The 18814-nt window shown below is 41.4% G+C and overlaps 2 protein-coding genes across 9 annotated transcripts in view; one reads left to right on the top strand and one right to left on the bottom strand.

The window, feature by feature from the left end:
* Positions 1 to 14243, top strand: part of LOC100689756 (disco-interacting protein 2 homolog A) — an 88813-nt gene extending 74570 nt beyond the window's left edge. For 5 of the 8 annotated variants that reach the window (XM_025903884.1, XM_013272651.2, XM_013272653.3 and 2 more), the window contains 26 exons: positions 70 to 134; positions 594 to 687; positions 1112 to 1231; positions 1362 to 1476; positions 1926 to 2065; positions 2479 to 2615; positions 2883 to 2963; positions 3936 to 4063; positions 4155 to 4269; positions 4419 to 4620; positions 4755 to 4864; positions 5490 to 5570; positions 5966 to 6083; positions 6188 to 6309; positions 6498 to 6609; positions 6694 to 6803; positions 7698 to 7828; positions 7943 to 8111; positions 8501 to 8671; positions 9339 to 9368; positions 10521 to 10582; positions 10736 to 10793; positions 10900 to 10974; positions 11679 to 11853; positions 11977 to 12100; positions 12231 to 14243. In XM_025903884.1, the coding sequence (XP_025759669.1) occupies positions 70 to 134; positions 594 to 687; positions 1112 to 1231; positions 1362 to 1476; positions 1926 to 2065; positions 2479 to 2615; positions 2883 to 2963; positions 3936 to 4063; positions 4155 to 4269; positions 4419 to 4620; positions 4755 to 4864; positions 5490 to 5570; positions 5966 to 6083; positions 6188 to 6309; positions 6498 to 6609; positions 6694 to 6803; positions 7698 to 7828; positions 7943 to 8111; positions 8501 to 8671; positions 9339 to 9368; positions 10521 to 10582; positions 10736 to 10793; positions 10900 to 10974; positions 11679 to 11853; positions 11977 to 12100; positions 12231 to 12483 (3098 nt within the window). In that variant the 3' untranslated portion in view covers positions 12484 to 14243. The remainder of the gene's footprint in view (positions 1 to 69; positions 135 to 593; positions 688 to 1111; positions 1232 to 1361; positions 1477 to 1925; positions 2066 to 2478; positions 2616 to 2882; positions 2964 to 3935; positions 4064 to 4154; positions 4270 to 4418; positions 4621 to 4754; positions 4865 to 5489; positions 5571 to 5965; positions 6084 to 6187; positions 6310 to 6497; positions 6610 to 6693; positions 6804 to 7697; positions 7829 to 7942; positions 8112 to 8500; positions 8672 to 9338; positions 9369 to 10520; positions 10583 to 10735; positions 10794 to 10899; positions 10975 to 11678; positions 11854 to 11976; positions 12101 to 12230) is intronic. The other 3 variants (XM_005453065.4, XM_003447440.5, XM_013272652.2) reach the window with 2 other exon arrangements.
* Positions 14244 to 15468: 1225 nt separating this feature from the next.
* LOC109197443 (sacsin-like) overlaps positions 15469 to 18814 on the bottom strand; it is a 42816-nt gene continuing 39470 nt past the window's right edge. Inside the window, exons 10-12 of the mRNA XM_025903718.1 lie at positions 18423 to 18683; positions 17256 to 17366; positions 15469 to 16733 (exon numbers count right to left, since the gene is read on the bottom strand). Of these exons, the coding sequence (XP_025759503.1) occupies positions 15469 to 16733; positions 17256 to 17366; positions 18423 to 18683 (1637 nt within the window). The remainder of the gene's footprint in view (positions 16734 to 17255; positions 17367 to 18422; positions 18684 to 18814) is intronic.

The following is an 18814-nucleotide window of genomic DNA, read 5'->3' as shown; positions in this document are numbered from 1 at the left end:
CATTACAGAAACTTATGTAACTGTGTTGTGCTCCTAACCTTGAAAAATTCTCCTTTTTTTTATTTGTAGGTGAGACGATAACCAACGTCCTGGACTTCAAGAGAGAAGCAGGATTATGGCACGGTGTTCTCACTGTAAGTAGTCTCCAAACCTCTAGTAGAGCTAATGGGGCGGTTATATAATGAGAAATGGAGGAGATCTGAGCTCAGTTTGCAGATAAAAACTGAAACTTATCTAACCGGCTTCCCACTGAGGCCTTTATCAGTATGTAAATGCATTCAAACTAATGAAGTCCTGATGGGGGGGGAAAAAGCATCTTATCTAACCACTGAGGAGTTTCAAACCTGTGAAAAATAAAGCTGCTTCCACTGACACAGACATCCCAGCTTTGATTGACTGCTTTCAAACATGCCTGAGAATTCCCGGTGCCTTAGGTCATACGTGATTTGTTGTTACGTGTATAAACAGGCTTATTTTTTTACTCTTGGCACATAAAATCATAACCTGCAGCGTGTTTACAATGACCTCATTTAGTTGTGATGCATTTCTGGCATATTTTGGAGCTCATCTCATGCTTGCTGCTGTCCTGGCAGAGCGTCATGAATCGGATGCATGTGATCAGCATTCCCTACTCCCTGATGAAAGTCAACCCTCTGTCTTGGATAATGAAGGTTCACACATATAAAGGTAAGGGTCAGTCCATCTATTTAGGGTTAGTAAGGAATTTAGATCTTTTTTTTGTTGCTGTTTAATTTGGAAAATGAGAACAGAGCACACTTTTCACAAGAAGCTACCTTAGGGAAGATACGTTTCAGATTTTTTATTGTTTTATTGTCAAGAAGACCAGATTTTATTCCCAATTGTTACTGTTTTGATTCTCAGTGCACGTTTGACACAAGTGGATGGATTAAAGAGATAATTTGTTGGACCTATTGATTTGTGGGGTTGTGTGCCCTGAATAAAACTGATCCACAGCTCTGCTCAATCATCTGTTGGCGACCGAGTCAGCTTGCGTCGCTCCTTGCTGTCTGGTTTTATGATCTTGTCAAACTGGACCACAGAGGTCATGATTGTGTCGGTCATTGTTTTTGTCTTTGTGTCCCCCGTGCAGCTCGGGTAGCAGTGGTGAAGTCGAGGGACATGCACTGGTCTCTGCTGGCCCAGAGAGACCAGAGAGACATCAGCCTAAGCTCACTGCGAATGCTTATCGTTGCTGACGGAGCTAACCCATGTGAGTCCATCTGCAGAGGCTCATTTAATAAAACAACACCCTGGAGTCCCAAGAAATTATTATTGATTTGCTTTGTTTGTCTGCCTGGTGCTGTGTGTGTGTGTGTGTGTGCGTGTGTGTGTTACCCCAGGGTCGATATCCTCCTGCGATGCCTTCCTCAACGTGTTTCAGTCACGTGGGCTGCGACCTGAGGTGATCTGTCCATGTGCCAGCTCTTCAGAAGCAATGACTGTCGCCATCCGCAGGTGCGCTTCCGTTACTGCACCTGACAAGAACAAAAGCAGCCTCTTTGCCTTTCTGTGCTGCTGTTATGTCACACCATGCTTGCAACATCAGCTGGTTCCTGCAGGGAGGAAGGGAGATTTGTTCTGTTGATCACAGCGCAGACTGGAGAGTCTCACAGCTTTCTGCTGATTGTGAAGCTCAGGTTTGGAGGAGGATTACGATGCCAGACGGATTGGGGGGCGAAAACATGCTTCAAGTAGAAAAGCTGGCACTATTTTTAGTGCGAGAAATGCAATTTTAAGAAATGTAATGGAGCCACAGAGTCATTAAATTTCTCCAGAACCACTTCATGTCTTCTTTTTAAGTGTTAGTACTGCTGTCACTGTACTACACCAGTAGATGGCTCAGTTTGACTGCCCTAAGCAGAAAAGGAAGAATTTAAGTAATAGCATGACTGTGTGTCCTACAGACCTCCAGAAATGGGGGTTCCTCCTCCCGGGAAGGCGGTGCTGTCCATGGGTGGGCTGAGTCACGGGGTGATCCGTGTGGACACTGAGGAGAAACTCTCTGTTCTTACAGTGCAGGATGTGGGACAGGTCATGCCTGGAGGTACAGTATACCAGCCACATTATTAACATTTTACTGATGTTAATGACTAAAATACTGATTCTAAAGAAGGTTGAGAAAAAGGAGATTTTCAAGGATTTAAAAAAAAAAAAGTGTACATGCTGACACTGAAATATTTAACCACATGAAAGTGTTTGTAGCAAAATATTCACCTTAAAAGCCTCTTTTAAAACAACATTTTGAAGGCATCACCATTAAATCACCACATCCAACTTAAATGAAATTATTACCAAATTTACCAATTACCAAATTTTACTTTTTGAACTTTTTGAACTGTTTCATAGAAGTTTTTGAACAGCTTAATGCAAACTGGGATCTTTGAATCGATTTAAATATTGACCTTATGACTCATTCTTCCTTGTGCCCATCCTTCTGTGTCCATTTTGCATTTCCAGCCTTGGTTTGTGTGGTGCGAGCCGAGGGAATACCTTATCTCTGTCAGACAGACGAGGTCGGAGAGATCTGCGTGAGCTCAGGCAGCACCGGTGTCGCTTACTACGGCCTCCCAGGGATGACCAAGAACATCTTTGAGGTTGGTGTTTCGTTATTTCTGTAAGTGGTCAGGTGTGACAAAGGATTCAGCGCTTTTCTTCCAATCTTATTATTCATGAGTGTCTCTTCATATGTGCAGTGTAATAGCACCACATTTCTAAAAATCTTCTTAATTGATAGCACTAAAATTAAATGATGGCGCTATGATTTCCAAAGTCATCATTTTATTGGACTTCTATTAAGTGAAGGCAGTAATCTGTTTGTATTTTTAAATATTTGGTTTTAATAGTGTTGTATCTTCTTGCAGACTGTCCCCGTAACACCGTCTGGGATCCCGATCAGTGACCGACCTTTCACTAGAACCTCACTGCTGGGCTTTGTAGGACCAGTAAGTTCCTCTTTATTATTTTAGAGATTTCCTTTTAACCTTCTTTTAATTTAATGTCAGCTTTCTGATATCTCTGTCTTACACAGGTACGTTTTAACTGTCCTTTCAGATCTCATAGTACTTCTGTGACAGTTCTGGCAGCAAAAAATAAAAATAATGATAATGGGTTTTCTGCTTAATAGAACAGATATTAATATCTGTCAGAAATAATCAGCATGAAGTGCTACATGTGATATTGTCAGTTTTTACCATATTGTTGCCTCTACTCTGGTTTGTGATTTCCTAAATTACTCAGGAAGACTCTCAAAGGTTTGTGTTAGTGGTTGTTAGTCAACAGTGAGTTTAGTAACAAATACGCAGATGTTTTACTAACCAAACTAACTACTTGCAACATTAGATTGCCCAGTTAAAGGGTCCATCCAGTCAATGCGCAAAGACCAATCATCTCTGTAATTGTTGCAGGTATTTGTTTGTATTTCAATTTAATGTGCTCACAGAATTGAAGAAAACGGTCTCTGAGGCTATGGCATTTGATTTTAGTCTAAAAGATTAATTTTTCTTTTAGGATATTTCACTAAACTCACTGTAGGCAGTTTTATTTCTGAAGTGGATTATTCAGCAGTTTCAAAAGAAAGAAAGAAAAGGAAGTCTCTTTATTTTGAAGGATTACTTTTGTGTTTATAGACTTTCAAACCAGTGAAAGATGGAACAGCTGACCTGAGTTTATTTAATTTGTTAAAATCGTGGAGATGATCATACCAGTGTAATTATCACTTGACAAATGGTGATGTTTTTTAATTTCCGAGTTTAAAGCATAATTGTTTTCCCTGTGAGGACATGACAGCTCCTGGATTAAGAGTTTGATGATAGTTTATAAGACGTCTGTAAACCTTTTGAGGCATTCAGATTTCTTTGCACCAGGAGCTCATGTGTTATGCGTATAACTACATGAACTTTAGTGACTCTTTCCAGGACAGCCTTGTGTTTGTTGTGGGAAAGATGGATGGGCTGATGGTCGTCAGTGGGCGGAGACATAACGCTGATGACGTAGTTGCCACAGCGCTGGCCGTGGAGCCCATGAAGTTTGTGTACAGGGGAAGGTAAAGGAGGGAGCGGCATGGGAAATATGGAAGTTTGCACTTCTTGTTGAGCAGGACCGCCAGTTTGTGACGGTGTTGCTTTGCTCCCCAGGATCGCAGTGTTTTCTGTGTCTGTACTGCATGACGAGCGGATCGTCGTAGTGGCAGAGCAGAGGCCAGACGCCTCAGAGGAAGACAGCTTCCAGTGGATGAGCCGTGTCCTCCAGGTCCTCAATATTTTTTGTTTTGATTTGGTTTATTTTCTAATTTACATGTTTATAAAATAATAAAAAAAACTTTACCAAAAAAACTATAAAGCACGCACTGTAAAAGTCGTCACTTGACAGCTTTGTGTAACCTCGCTGTGTGTTTTCAGGCTATAGACAGCATCCATCAGGTTGGGGTGTACTGCCTGGCTCTGGTACCTGCTAACACGCTTCCTAAGGCTCCCCTCGGCGGCATCCATATATCTGAGACCAAGCAGCGCTTCCTGGAGGGTGCTTTACACCCCTGCAATGTCCTTATGTGCCCTCACACATGCGTCACTAACCTGCCCAAGCCGAGACAGAAACAGCCAGGTAGACTACAAGACACCTCAGACTCTGAGATCAAAAACACAACAATAATTATTCCAATATGTTTGCCTTATAATGATTTTTGGTGCTAACTTCACTGAGATGTATGATGATGATGCTTTGGTTGTGCTGGACAGAGGTTGGTCCTGCTTCTATGATAGTGGGCAACTTGGTGGCAGGCAAGAGGATAGCACAAGCCTGCGGGAGAGACTTGGGACAGCTGGAGGACAATGACCAGGCACGTAAGGTAGATAGTCATCCTCATTTCACCCATGCCACACCTCTGCTCACACACTGCAGACACAGGTAAGGATCCATACCTGAGGGAGAAATCTGACTCTAGATTTATGTGCTCTTCAGTTGGTTGGACAACCTCAGTCAGGAAGTTGAACAGCACGGATGTTACAAAGACAGTGTTTTTTATTTATATTGCTCAGTTGAGAAATTTAAAGCCAGATATTTACCTTCACTGACATAAGCACAAGTATGTATGATATAAGGAACTTGGCCATTTGACTGCCAAAACTTTTTCTGAATTACATTTTAAGTGGGCCTTATTTTTCTGGTCCAAGACTTATTTTTCTCCATGTTTTCAACACTACATGTTTGTGCAAATGAGAGATGTCCTTCCCTTCTGCAAAAAACACAGGCATCACATAACTCAGATTGTTTTCCCATCATGCATTACACCTTTTTGCCTTTTGATCATCATCTGCACATGTGCTCTACCCCTTAAATGTCTCTTATTTATGTGCACAAACCGTCTTGTCCCATTATGCAACAATATTCAACACCATTTATTAAGTGAGACAAGATTTTTCTGTGTGACGCTTTGATATCTTTGTAGTTAATCTTGTGTTTTCTTCCTTTAGTTCCTCTACATTCAGGATGTGCTACAGTGGAGAGCTCAGGCCACTCCAGATCATCCTCTGTTTCTGGTTCTCAATGCTAAGGTAGTGTCTATACTGGGGTTTGACTTAAGAAAGATCAAATATGATCGATAGAAAGATCTCTAAATAGAATTTGGTTTTGGAAGTGGTAACACTGATGTGTTATTACAGTAAATTTCCTTGAAATTCAGTTTAAAACCTTTTTACAAAAAAAGATTGTTGTCTCAGGTTTATCTGTTGCCCTGATTCAGTTAATTAAGTGAGTCATGAATAAAGATACTTAATTAAAGCGATGCAAAACTCCTGCAACTCAAGTTTTCATAAGAGGAAAAAAAAAAGTTGTAATGCAATGGTGAACGTTAGCTTGTTAGACTTTTGTGGACCGATAAATCTTGATGATGGTGAATTAAATAAAGAGAACGGTGCAGATAAATGTTACTCTTGTGCTTTCTCGTCAGGGCACAGTGTCCAGCTCAGCTTCCTGTCTGCAGCTGCACAAGCGAGCAGAGCGAGTGGCAGCAGCTCTGATGGGACGCCTGAACACTGGAGACCACGTAGCACTCGTCTATCCACCAGGTAAAAAAAAACACCCGCTGCCCTGTGCTTCTTGACCTTTTAAAACATCCTCACTCCATTGGTTTTAAGAGAAAAAAATATATATAAACAAACATTATGTGCAGGAATTGACCTGATTGCCACTTTCTACGGCTGCCTGTACGCTGGCTGTGTGCCGGTCACCGTCAGACCGCCACATCCACAGAACCTGGCAACCACTCTGCCCACCGTCAAAATGATCGTTGAGGTAACACAGAGGTTTTTTGGGGACACATCAAATGGCAGTCAATGTGGATTGTATTCACTAAAAAATACATTAAAGTCAGTGATCTTCAGATGTATCTGTGCTCTGTTAGCGACGCTTTACTGTCTAATAGAAAACAGTGTGAACAGCAGCACAACATATGTAGTTAGATTCTACTATCTGTGGTAAAGGTCAGCAAGTCAGTGTGCATCCTGACAACCCAAGCAATAACGAAGCTGCTGAAATCCAAAGAAGCTGCTGCTGCTGTGGACATCAAGAGCTGGCCCACCGTGCTGGACACTGGTAATTTATGTACACACACTCAAATGCTTAATATCAATTTCTGCAGTGAACGTTCTCCTAATTCGCTCGTTCTTCATCCTACAGATGATCTCCCCAGGAAGAAGAGCCCCCAGATGTACAAGCCCCCAACCCCAGAGATGTTGGCTTACCTGGACTTCAGTGTGTCCACGACAGGCATCCTGGCAGGGGTCAAAGTATGTTGAAGGAACTGTCTGGTTCAGTAGATTCACATGTTGCCATCATATTGCCTCTTTTTGTTCCTGTTAATGCACACCCTGAAATGGAGGGGTAGGATGTTCCAGAGTTTCAGAGCTGGAACTGAGAACTCTTATGAAGTTCTAGGTGGGATCTTGGGACTACTAAGAGCTGTTGGTCCAGTGACCTAAGCAAATGACCTGAGACCACCACGTGAGAGTGATGGGGATAATCTGAGGCTAGCCCATTAAGGCACTCATGAATAAGATTTTACAATTAATCCTGTTACAAACAGATATCAAGTGTATCATTATCAGAAAAGGTGGTAAAAGCTTATCTTTATACATATATATCAGGAGACTAATTTCCCCCTTTAAAACCCCTTTTTCCAGGATGTTAGTACCTAATCAGACATGTAACTAACTACAACAATCCACTCAAGAGGCAATAAAAAGCACATTTGATCTTTTGAAGGGTATATAAAGAAAGTAAGGTTTGAAGTCCTAGATTATAAGCACTTTGCTTGCATTCAGTGTCAGGTCGCAGGACATTTTAACATTAGCTGTACCTCTTGTTCACACTTAATTTGGAAAAACTGGATTCAGATACTTGCCTATAAATGAAATGAACTACAAAAAAAACTATGAAGTCCTATTTGACAGATTTGCAAGTCTAATTTAAAAGAGGAACAAACGGCATGTTTGATTGGGTGAACTTCGGCACATTCAGTTTCACAGTTTCAAGCTGGAGTTATGATTGATTTTATAGAACAACAGTAAAGGCTTAAAAGGTTCTTAGTCTGCTGTGAAGTAATGAATCCCTGAATGTTACTGCAGCACCCAGTCTCTGTGCGTCATTCTTTTCTTTCTTTTATGTCATATTGTCTCTTCTAGATGTCTCATGCTGCCACCAGTGCCTTGTGTCGCTCCATTAAGCTGCAGTGTGAGCTCTACCCATCCCGGCAGATCGCCATCTGTCTGGACCCATACTGCGGCCTGGGCTTTGCTCTCTGGTGCCTGTGCAGGTAGGAGCTCTCAACAAACGACCACCAGTAACATTTGAAAATCTGGACACAGATCATTGTCTTTTCTTTCTGTGGATTCCTGTTCACTCTCTCGCATGTATCTTCTTGTTTCAGTGTGTACTCGGGCCATCAGTCGATCCTGGTTCCACCGCTGGAGTTGGAGAGCAATGCATCACTGTGGCTTGCAGCCGTCAGCCAGTACAAAGTGCGCGTCACGTTCTGCTCGTACTCAGTCATGGAGATGTGCACCAAAGGACTGGGTTCACAGACAGAAGCGCTACGGGTCAGTTTCTCTTCAGCTGTTGAACAGTGTCACTGAGGGGAAACGACAAACCGCAGCGTTTTTCTTGCACAAAATTGAAACGATTCTCTTCAAATAGTCCTTTTCCCTGCGGTGCTGTTGCACTAGCACCATAATTATCAAGACAAAGTGAGGGTACTCAATGGTGAAGCACTTCGCTGCTCCGTGTCTGCCTGCTGATTACTGTCTGCAGCACTTAAGACTGCTCTGTCTGTGGTCTAATAGATGCCTAATAGTCTGCCTAATAAAAATAATTATTAATATTAGAACACAAACTATTTTTCTCTTTTTTTCTGCAAAGCCCAAAATAATCTTATCACTCTCAAGTTCGTAGGTAGCTGATGCTGATCTTCTTTTTCCCCCATATCCAGCTAAGAAATGTGAACCTGTCCTGTGTGCGTACCTGCATGGTGGTAGCAGAGGAAAGGCCCCGCATAGCCCTCACTCAGTCCTTCTCGAAGATCTTCAAAGACCTGGGGCTTTCACCGAGAGCTGTGAGCACCACCTTCGGCTGCAGGGTGAACGTAGCGATCTGTTTGCAGGTAGGCCCACTGGTCAAGGGAAATTAGAAGTGAAAGGGGGAGGGCTGGGAAAAGTCCAGAATGAATGAAAATCAGTGTTTTAGAGCCAAAGCTGGCCATGAATCTGGGCAAAGATTCAGCCAGATGTTAAAGAAATTCTTGTGCGGTGTCGGTTTGACAACACTTCATAGAAGCTCACTCATAAAGGCCTGAATGTTAGTGATGTTGAACTTGGAAAGTTTGTGGATGCTTGCATTAGCTGAGAAGAATAAAAGACAACAAGGAGCGTGCAAAGGGTTTATCAATGTACACACCCTGAAACACAAGCTAAAACATTTCAACTGGAAAAAATGGGGCATTTAAAACTTTTTATAAAATAAAACTATTTAATTAGTCAATTAGAGGGTGAAATACAAGACCTTTATTTACCAGCTCACTGCATGTTAAGGAAGAGTTTAGAAAGTGTAATGGTTCATCTTACATTTAGTTCCAGTTAATAAAAACTGTGAAATAAGTCATGTTTTGACTTTGGCTTTTGTCAGTTTTTGGTCTTGTTCTTTTATTTTATTTTTTATTTTTCAGTCCCTGATGATTTATGTGTGTGTCTGAGTGTGTATGAGAGTTGTCCACGTATCTGAATACATACACATATATCTCTTTATTTATCTGTCCTGCCCTGTCCTGTCAGCCCAACAGGTTAGGGAAACTGGCTGAGCAGGTACTGTGTGATAAGAGTGGCTGTTTGCTCTGCTGCTTGGTCTGTCTGTTTCTGTGTGTTCACGTTTGTCATTTATTTTGCATGAAGTTTGGTCATGCTTAGCCACAGTTCACTATTTTTTTTTTTTTAGCACTTAGCTTGTTTTTTCTCTTCCTGATGAGCTTCAGCTTCTGTATCGCTATTTATTTCAGCCGAGTCCTGCTTCTATCAGCTGGCTCCTGATCATTGCTCTACAGCAGGTTTAGATATACCTGATCCACACATTATACCATGAGCTGGCTGCATGAACTCTGCTGCGGTTCAGTTAATTAGGGTCTAATCAGTAGAGTTTATGTCATACTTTCATACTTCAATCCACAATATTATACAAACTAACAGGGCATAGTTGTTTGTGTGTCTTTTTATTCAGTTTTTAGAATATATGAATGTTTTTCAGCTTTTTGAACATATTTAAAATTTACCATATTTTGTTTTTATCTTGTTTTCAGTATATAGACTAGTGAATTACTTATGTATGTTCCGAGGAACCTTTATGTTACTCACAGGTGGTCGTTCAGGTAGACGTGCTCTGCTTAGTAAACTGAATCCTGCTTTCTGTGTTTGGCTGTGACTCACAGACCTCGGTGCAGCGACTCATTGCTGGCTTGTGCTCTGGCTGTAGACTGGCAAAGCGAGTGATGGAAAACATAATTTGTTGTGACTACTCTCACAGCAGTAATGATGACAAATCCCACACAAAGGGATCTATATCTGACAGCTGTAATCAGCACTTGAAAAATGGATCACTTAGAATTCAGCTGCACGGAAGTACTTTGATTTTTAATCAAAACAAATGATCTTTAGACTTTCTTCAGTCATTTTTTATAAGCATTATTATTTAGGATTTAAATAAATGTTCCAGGTTTTCACACTTTTCCCACAGAGCAGGTGAAGGAGGTATTTGTGTTTACACGGCCCAGGTTTTGCCAGAGTCCTAACTATCGCAGCCTGGCTGGTTGGCTTCTGGCTGCCCCCTGCTTTGTCAGCAGTAGTTTCATAATCAGCTTCCAAACCCCACTCCACCTAAGCAACATGCAGCGTTAATGCCACGGCTGTAGCACGTACGTTATTGACTCATATCTGGATCTGCTTGCTTCTTTCTTTTTTTCCCAGGGTACAGCTGGACCAGATCCCACCACAGTTTATGTGGACATGAGAGCGCTACGACACGATAGGTGGGAACACTGTGACAGTATGCATTCATATACATGCATTTAAAACATGACCCGACTTTGAAGTAATTAGTACTCAAAGTTTTTTCTTTCCTTTATTTACGTGTCATATTTACAAAAACAGTTGATATGACGTTGCTCACTTTGTCTTTTCAGGGTTCGCCTGGTTGAGAGAGGGTCACCGCACAGCCTGCCACTGATGGAGTCTGGAAAGGTACGGCCTAATTTAAAACTAAGAACTGAAACACAGCAACATGGTGCGTAACGCTGCTTCCAGGGCTTTTTTTGTTCATTTGAGTCCTGGCTGTCTGCTTCTGTAGATCCTTCCTGGAGTAAAAGTCATCATTGCAAACACGGAGACTAAAGGACCCTTGGGAGACTCCCATCTAGGAGAGGTGAGTTGGTTTTTAAGAGAGCAGAGCTGTCAGTCAGTCAGTCACTCTTCTGTGTGCTTAAAGGGAACCTGTTGTGCTTGTTTCCATCTCCAGATTTGGATTTGGATGATTCACAGTTTAAAATAATCCATATTTATCTTATACTAGACCTCGGTGGAGTCCCTCAGTCCATCCACTCTGTAAGGCAACCTCTAGACAATAAGAAAAACCACAGATTAGTCAGTCCCCTTTAAATCAGGTTACAGTCACTTTCTGCAATAACCTAAAAACATCTTAGAGTTAAGGTGTTTTTTTTTTTAATTTGTAGCAGCAGAATTCATTCAGCACAGTAGAAGCAAATGTCTATTTACATATCAATGAAGCTTTTTAAAACATCTTGCTGAAATTTGTGTAAAAGGTTACAAAAAGTGACCTTTTAGGCTGAGCAGCAGTTCATTGTTAATGTGATTAATTTACTTGGCTTTTGGTTTTTTGGAACAAGTTTGCAGGGGTACTTTCAGCTTTTCCCTTATTTCAAGAGGTCACCACAACAAATTGATCTGTATGTTGACACAGATTTTATACTTGATACCCTTTAATGGGATCAGCATGAGGAATACACAGCGTGTGACTCATAATATTGGGTTTGTAGCGCCTCAGAACTCAGAGCAAAGTCTGTGCTTCTGAATGTAACAGTCACCAATTGTAACTAATCTGTGTATTAGATCTGGGTGAGCAGTCCCCACAATGCCACAGGATACTACACAGTTTATGGGGAGGAGGCGCTGCATGCTGACCACTTCAACACCAAGCTGAGCTTCGGGGACACTCAGACAGTCTGGGCAAGGACCGGCTACCTGGGCTTCCTGCGGCGCACTGAGCTGACCGATGCCAGCGGAGGTGAGTGACCAATGCTTAGTCTAACTTAAAGTCTGGAATCCTTCCACGGAAAGCTAATTTAAGCATTTTCTAGTATCAGAATTTAAACTGAACAGTCTGACTGTGGGTGTTTGTGTGTCTCAGAGCGTCATGATGCCCTCTATGTGGTGGGCTCTCTTGATGAGACTCTGGAGCTGAGGGGGATGAGGTATCACCCAATTGACATCGAGACCTCTGTTATCCGTTCTCACAAGAGCATAGCTGAATGGTGAGAAACCTACAACACCTTTAGTCGCTAGTTGTCAATTGATCAATTTTAAAAACGACGAAGAAATATGAATTCTACCAGACTTCTCTGTATTTTCTTTCATCCACCATCCTCCTCCTCCTCTCTCCAGTGCGGTGTTCACATGGACCAACCTGCTCGTGGTGGTTGTAGAACTGGAGGGATCTGAGCAGGAGGCCCTCGACCTGGTGGCCCTGGTCACCAATGTGGTCCTGGAGGAGCACTACCTCATCGTAGGGGTGGTGGTGGTAGTAGACCCCGGCGTCATCCCCATCAACTCCAGAGGGGAGAAACAACGCATGCACCTCAGAGATGGATTCCTGGCTGACCAGCTGGATCCCATATATGTGGCTTACAACATGTGAGGAGCTAATTGTGGGAGGGTTAACCCCCACTACCCTATGTGGCTTTATCACACTACAGGAGACAGCAGGACAAGCATCTACAGGGGCTTGTAGCAGTTGCAGGCTCGATCTCTGGATGGCTTCGGTTGTGCAAAAGCGATCTGCCCGCTTATTTTTTTTCTACTTGCGCAGGAGAAATGTGAAAGAAACATGGATGCAAAACTTGGACACAAACCTCAAGCCTGTTTCTCTCGATTTCTGGTCTCAGCAAATAACTTTTTAAAGGGCATTCTTGTGTTATTGAAGTGAGTTTTGTATGTATGACAAAACCTCATCTAAACCCAGGACACCTGAGAGCAGCAGAGCAGGTGGTTACGGTATGATACAGCGGTGTGCCATTGACATAATTTATTTTGTCAATCTCAAAAATGTTGAATGTTAATTGTGTTTGCCAAACACTTGTGCCATAGAAGAGAACTGATGCCAGTACCCAAACCCTGACTCGAACGACCTCCGACACGTTTCATGTTCAGCCTCCTGCACCATTACTGGTCCGATGCTTTTCACGGGATTTGCCGCTACACCTGTAGGAGCAGCTGCACCCTGAAATGAACCCCAGATTTTTATTCTGCAGCTCAGTACAGATCAAGTTATCGCAACAACAAAGAAGCACACAGCAGCGGCGTCCGAGGAGAAGGAGGAGCAGTTCGTGTTATTTTTTTTCGCTCATTTGTGCTTTAGTTTGTAGTGCCAGTAGCGTCCACATAATGCTGTGGTAACTCAGTCTCATCGTTTTCTAATTCTGAAATGTGTAACAGAGTTTTATGTGAACAAAAATGCAATATGAGTGATGTGAAAGATGAATGACTGCATACAGTAAGTGCCGATCAGTCGAAGAATAACGTGCTAAACGATAAAAGCCTTAAGTATTTTTTTCAGACGTCTGTTCCAGTCCCAGCTCGAGTTTATCAGCTGTTGGATATGGGGGGGGGGTAAATATGCAGATGGAGGTTAGAAATAGCAAATTTCGCTCTTATCGTACCCAAAGGTTTGCATCTTTTTGGCTAAGATAAATATACTTGATCCTAACATCAGCCATTACAAACACACACTCATTCATTCCATAAATATTTTAATGTGCGTCCCTGTCAGCTGTGTCGAGTGTGTGTTTTAAAGCAAAAGACTGGAAGAAGTGGGTGTGGCTTTTGTTGCAGAATGTCAGACTCATTTTGAGTGACTGAAAGTTGTTGGGTTACATTTGTCATTAAGGCAAGTGTCTAATATGCTCATAACACCCTGACCTCCCATCGTATCACATCAACTTTCTTGCTTCTTTTTTCTATGTGCACAACCCTTCAGAAACAGGCATCAGCCTGCTGTAAGTATGTACAGATTTTGTGTAAATTATTGATTGAAGGATTAGACAACAGGAAGCAGAACACAAAGACTAAATCTGGTATATATGTGAACTTCTCCCTTACAAACAGAAGGTTATTCGCAAAGGATTTTCATGTGGAAACACTGGAAGGAGACATGAAAAGCCTTGTAGACATTTTTATGGTATGAAACAACAGCAGGAATGGCCACTTCCAGGATGAGGTGAAGTACACGCCAAGCACAAACAGAACACAGTTATGCTCTGGTGACGGCGGAGATGTCACAGCCTTTACAGCAAAACGTTGTTAACATATGGAAAGATGCATTTGTCTGATATATGGTTAGTTGTCATTATTTTCATAACATGATTTCATAATGAATAAAAAAAGTTCTTTTAACTTGAAGTCTTTCTCTTCATTGGTTACTGAACGTCTGATCAGTTGTTCATAAAAAGTAAACCTTACACAGTTTTTAGGAGTGATGTTAAACAGTGAAATACTTGTTACTTGTTAATACTTGTAAAAAAAAAAAAAGAAAAAAAAAAAGAAATACTTGTTACTGTTTCTAACAGATCTGTCCGATACATGAAGGAACCTATTAGCCTTTTCCTTATTTTATCATAGTGTTACAGTGTTGGATAAAATAAATATGACTAAGGTTTTCCACAATGATTTCAGTGGATGTAAAAGTAATCTGTGTGTGCCTAAATTTTTAAATTTTGCACTGCTCAGAACACTTTGATTCAGCGGCTTGTCTATTATTGATCAGATCTTTGGCCCATGACTCTCTAGATGCAGTTTTTATATCACATTGACATTTAAGGTAAATATTGTTTCTAACCATCCACATGCATGTCCAGAGACATGACCAGACTTGGAAATACTTAAAGAGGAAGGACTCAAGTTTCAAGAATTTGGTCTGTTTAGCTAATCAGACAATAAAGTCCCGATTACATGGGAGGAGAAATGATTAAAGACATCATTTAGGGTCCTCTTCAGATCTTTCTGCTAGCAAAAATTTTTTTAAAAAAAGGAAAACAAAACAAAAATTCCCCAATTGCAATGTGGATTTAAGTTTAAAGATTTTAAGTTTTTCAGAAGACAAAACTGGATACAAGTAAAAATCAGTATGCAGTAGTTATACTGTCTCTCAGCAAATAGTCATAACTTTAAAACACCAAAACTGCATATTTGCATTTACATTACAAGCATACAGTGAGTATATTGATCCAAGGCAGGTTTTTAACAAACAGTAAGAAATTCACTGAGTGACTGTTTTGATCTCAGAGAGTAGTCAACAGTGTCAACAACACTTACAAAGAACATCTGATATTTTCATTTTCATAACACAGAATATATCGATATCACCAATAAGCTGCTTTAAATGACAAGAATCCAAAATAAAGTAATTTAGTACTTACAGTTTTCTTCAGTGTGTTTACAAACACATGCACACCATAACATAATAATAAGTACTGAGTATGAGAAGTGAGACAAATAAGTAAAATAAAAAAAGTTTTCTTTTTCTTTCTGATGTTAAATAATATTTCAGTTTTACACTATACATTACATTACTTTTAACATGTAGAAAAACAGTTACACTGACTAATGCCTTGTCTGTCTTGAACCCTTAATTCACATATGCTTCTATTTTATTAAGGAGCTCAGATGCCTTGTTCAGTGCCAGCATTTCATTCTCTGATCTGAATTGTCCGTTCGGTATGTGGGGATATGGATGGCAGTTGGGATATTGAGTCCTTTTGGGATCCACCCCGAGTGTCTGCAGGTTTTTCACAATCTCAGGCAGATCTCTCAGTTGGGGGCTGTAGCGGGAAACTTGTGCAGCAGTGACTGAAACTGAGCTGCTGTTGGGGTGTTGTCCATTTCTTTTATAGCATGCTGCTATGAGAGACTTTTCCACTGCTTGATGGACCTTAAACAGACACCACTCTGTGCTCCCTCCACCAGTGTCTTTGTGAGCTGCATTGAGATCACAGCGAGCCTGTCTACACCAGCGTCTGGCCTCTTCTCTGTCTGGCCTTGGGACATTTTCATTGTGGGTCCAGAAGTTGTAGGAATGGAAACCTCTATAACCTCTAGAGAACCTCTCTCGACTATTTCTGTGATACCTGGCCTCCTGATTCCACTTTTCATAGAAGCCTCTGAAATTTGTATTTCTGCTTGAAAAGGACGAGTCTCCAGCTTTGGGTTTGCTGAGCTCATCAATTCGATTCTGTAAATATTTGAATGCCTCATTGGCGAGAGACTGGCAATCCGGATTTTTGTCAGGGTGCCACCTGAGGTACAGTCTCTTGATGGCTTTGTGCCTCTCCTCCTCAGGAAGCCTCCAGATCTGTGCCAGACATTTATCAATTTCCCTTTCAGCTTCCTCAACAGAGGCTGGTAAGGAATTTGTTGATCGTTCAGAAGAATGTGGCCCAGCTCCTGTCAGTGGTTCCAGCTCCATGCAAGTGTTTTCTTCTGGTTTTAGCATCTTCTTCTGTGGTTCTGGCTCCATGCATTTCCTCCTTTCTGTTTTTACCTTCTTTTCTCGTTTAAACTGAAACAGATCAACACAGCTGACTTCAATGGGCTCATCTTCTCCAATATCTACTTTGTATCTCCATGAATATCGTCCATTGTGACCAGGCAGTTCTTCAACAATAACTGTATAAATGTACTTGTCATCAATGCTGTAGCCAACATATTCCCCCTCTTCAAAGTTGTTGAGGACATTCATGTCCAAACAATCATGCCATTCTCCTGGAATTTCTGTCCCAGGGGCTGCTGGACTAAAAGAGGAACTTTCAGTTTCAGCACTGTCACGGATCTGATTTTTAGCCAGAGTTTTCCGAACATCTTGCAGATCGTCACACATGAGGAGTTGTCCCAGCACTGGAAGATGAACCGATGCAATTCTGTTTCCTAAAAGAACATTAATCTCCTTTGTCAGTGTCATGATGACTTCATTTATCACTTTGAGAGCCATGTCATCATTGTGCTTTAAGTAAAAGGTGCACCCTTGTTTCCCTCGTTCCACAAAAACATCAGTTTCTTCATCAGTTTTGGGAAGTGGCTGTTTATCGAGCCAGAGTGTTGTTTCCAAAGTTTTGCAGCAGATAATCTGTATACTGCCAAAAGTCTGCTCACACATTTTAGTGGCATCTTCTTGTGTTATTTTGCCTTGAGAATTCTCTCTAATAAGACAAATGAATCCATATTTAAAGACTCCTGAGGAGAGATGTTTATCAAACCATCCACTAAATTCACAGCCAGTCCCAAGTTCACAAAGCTGTATCTTTAATTCCACAACTCTTTCCTCTGTGAACTCAGACAGCATCTTTGGCTGAAATTTCTGAGGCAGCAGTTGCAACAGCTGATGATGCTCATACTTGTCGTTGCCCAAATGACATTTACCGAGTTTCTCAAGCAGCAGGAACTTGTTCTCCAGTGCTTCTTCCAACCTTTTGGTCTCAAACACTGTGTCGTTGTAGCAGAGTGTGGATGATGGGTATAATTTACCATCTACTGCAGGAAGATACAGAGTCTCCACATTTTCAAGAAGTGTCTCATTTCCCTGAGCACTGATTGACTTAAACAACTGCTCAACAGCTCGTTTCACAGTTCTCAGCTGGTTTGAATGTAGTTTCTGTTTATCACAGGAGTCAGCGTAAACTGCTGCCAAAACATTACAATATTGCTCTGCAGTAGCTTTGTTCTTCACACCAACTTTCTGAAAGAATGGTGCATACATTGCATCTTCTGGAGTAATCTTGTACAGATATGGTCTGAAGTCCAGATCATAGGAGAGCGACAGACACACGTCATCAGGCCTCATAAGTTTTGTGTCTTTTTCAACCAACACAACAGGAAGACCAGCCAGCTGGTTTCCTTCAAATCTTTTTGCTTGCAGGTAAGCGTACGAACTTCTGAACACTTTAGCTCGTGTTTTGATCAGCTGGTCAGTTTCACATGGTGACTGACAGATGTTTCTTATGTTACTGGCTACACAGTTTGGAGGTGGTTCCTCATGAGCTCCTGCATTTATTATCATTTTCTGAAGACTTTGTGACATAAATGGCAGGTCTATAATTGGCATGGAGGTCCAAATCAAATCTTGATGCTCTGGATTTTTGTTAATTAAAGAGCCTCTAATTTTCACCATAGTTCCTTCGGCTGCAAATGGTTGGTGGTAGTGGGACAGTTCTTTTTGAATAATCACTGGAAAAATGAATTTGATGTCAGCAATGCTTTCCAGCAACCTTTCGTTGTTGTCTTTGGCATCACATGCTTTATTCAAGGCTTCCCTGAAAAGTAAGGATGATTTCAGTTTCAGGTCTTCAATTCTTCCTTTTCCTTTTGCTTCTGATTCCAGCTGGTACGCAAAATTTATTATCTCATCGTTTGACACAACATGCTTCATTCCAAGTTTTCTGACCAGGTGTTTTGCTTTTTCTGTTGTGTAGTCATCTCCTTCACAAAGCTCAGCCCAAAATCTCTCAGGAACAAATCTCTCATAGGGCAACATTCGTTTGTACAGCTCCACACTCTCATCAAAGTAGTATGATGCAGGCTCCAGTCTACCTTGAGAACTGCGAATCAGTTTCACCGTCTTTAGTGAGGAGATGATAGTTTTCTTGTCCTCTGAAGAGTAATGTAGTAACAGCAACAGCTTGAGGCTGTGAAGAATCTGTGTCTCTGTGAGTTGGTGTACAGCAGGCAGAATGAACTTCATGAAATACTGCAAATCATCCAGGACCTGAATGTTGAGTGTTTCTGACAGTGTGTAGTTCTCAGAGTTGAACTTGAGAAAAATACTGTTGCTTTTAGGTAGGTTGAACAAATCTGGAAATATGAATGTATATTTGATGTTAAGGATGAAAACCTTCTTAGGTCCATCAATCCTCACTCGTTCACCATGTGTTGTTTCAAATATTGGTAAGGATTTGAGTTTTCTCACATACTCTTGGTTCCCT

The sequence above is a fragment of the Oreochromis niloticus genome, linkage group LG16 (genome assembly GCF_001858045.2).
Source record: "Oreochromis niloticus isolate F11D_XX linkage group LG16, O_niloticus_UMD_NMBU, whole genome shotgun sequence".
In the NCBI taxonomy this organism is placed as follows: Eukaryota; Metazoa; Chordata; class Actinopteri; order Cichliformes; family Cichlidae; genus Oreochromis; species Oreochromis niloticus.
The sequence above is the reverse complement of the archived record's forward strand: the minus strand, read 5'-3'. Positions and strand labels throughout refer to the sequence as shown.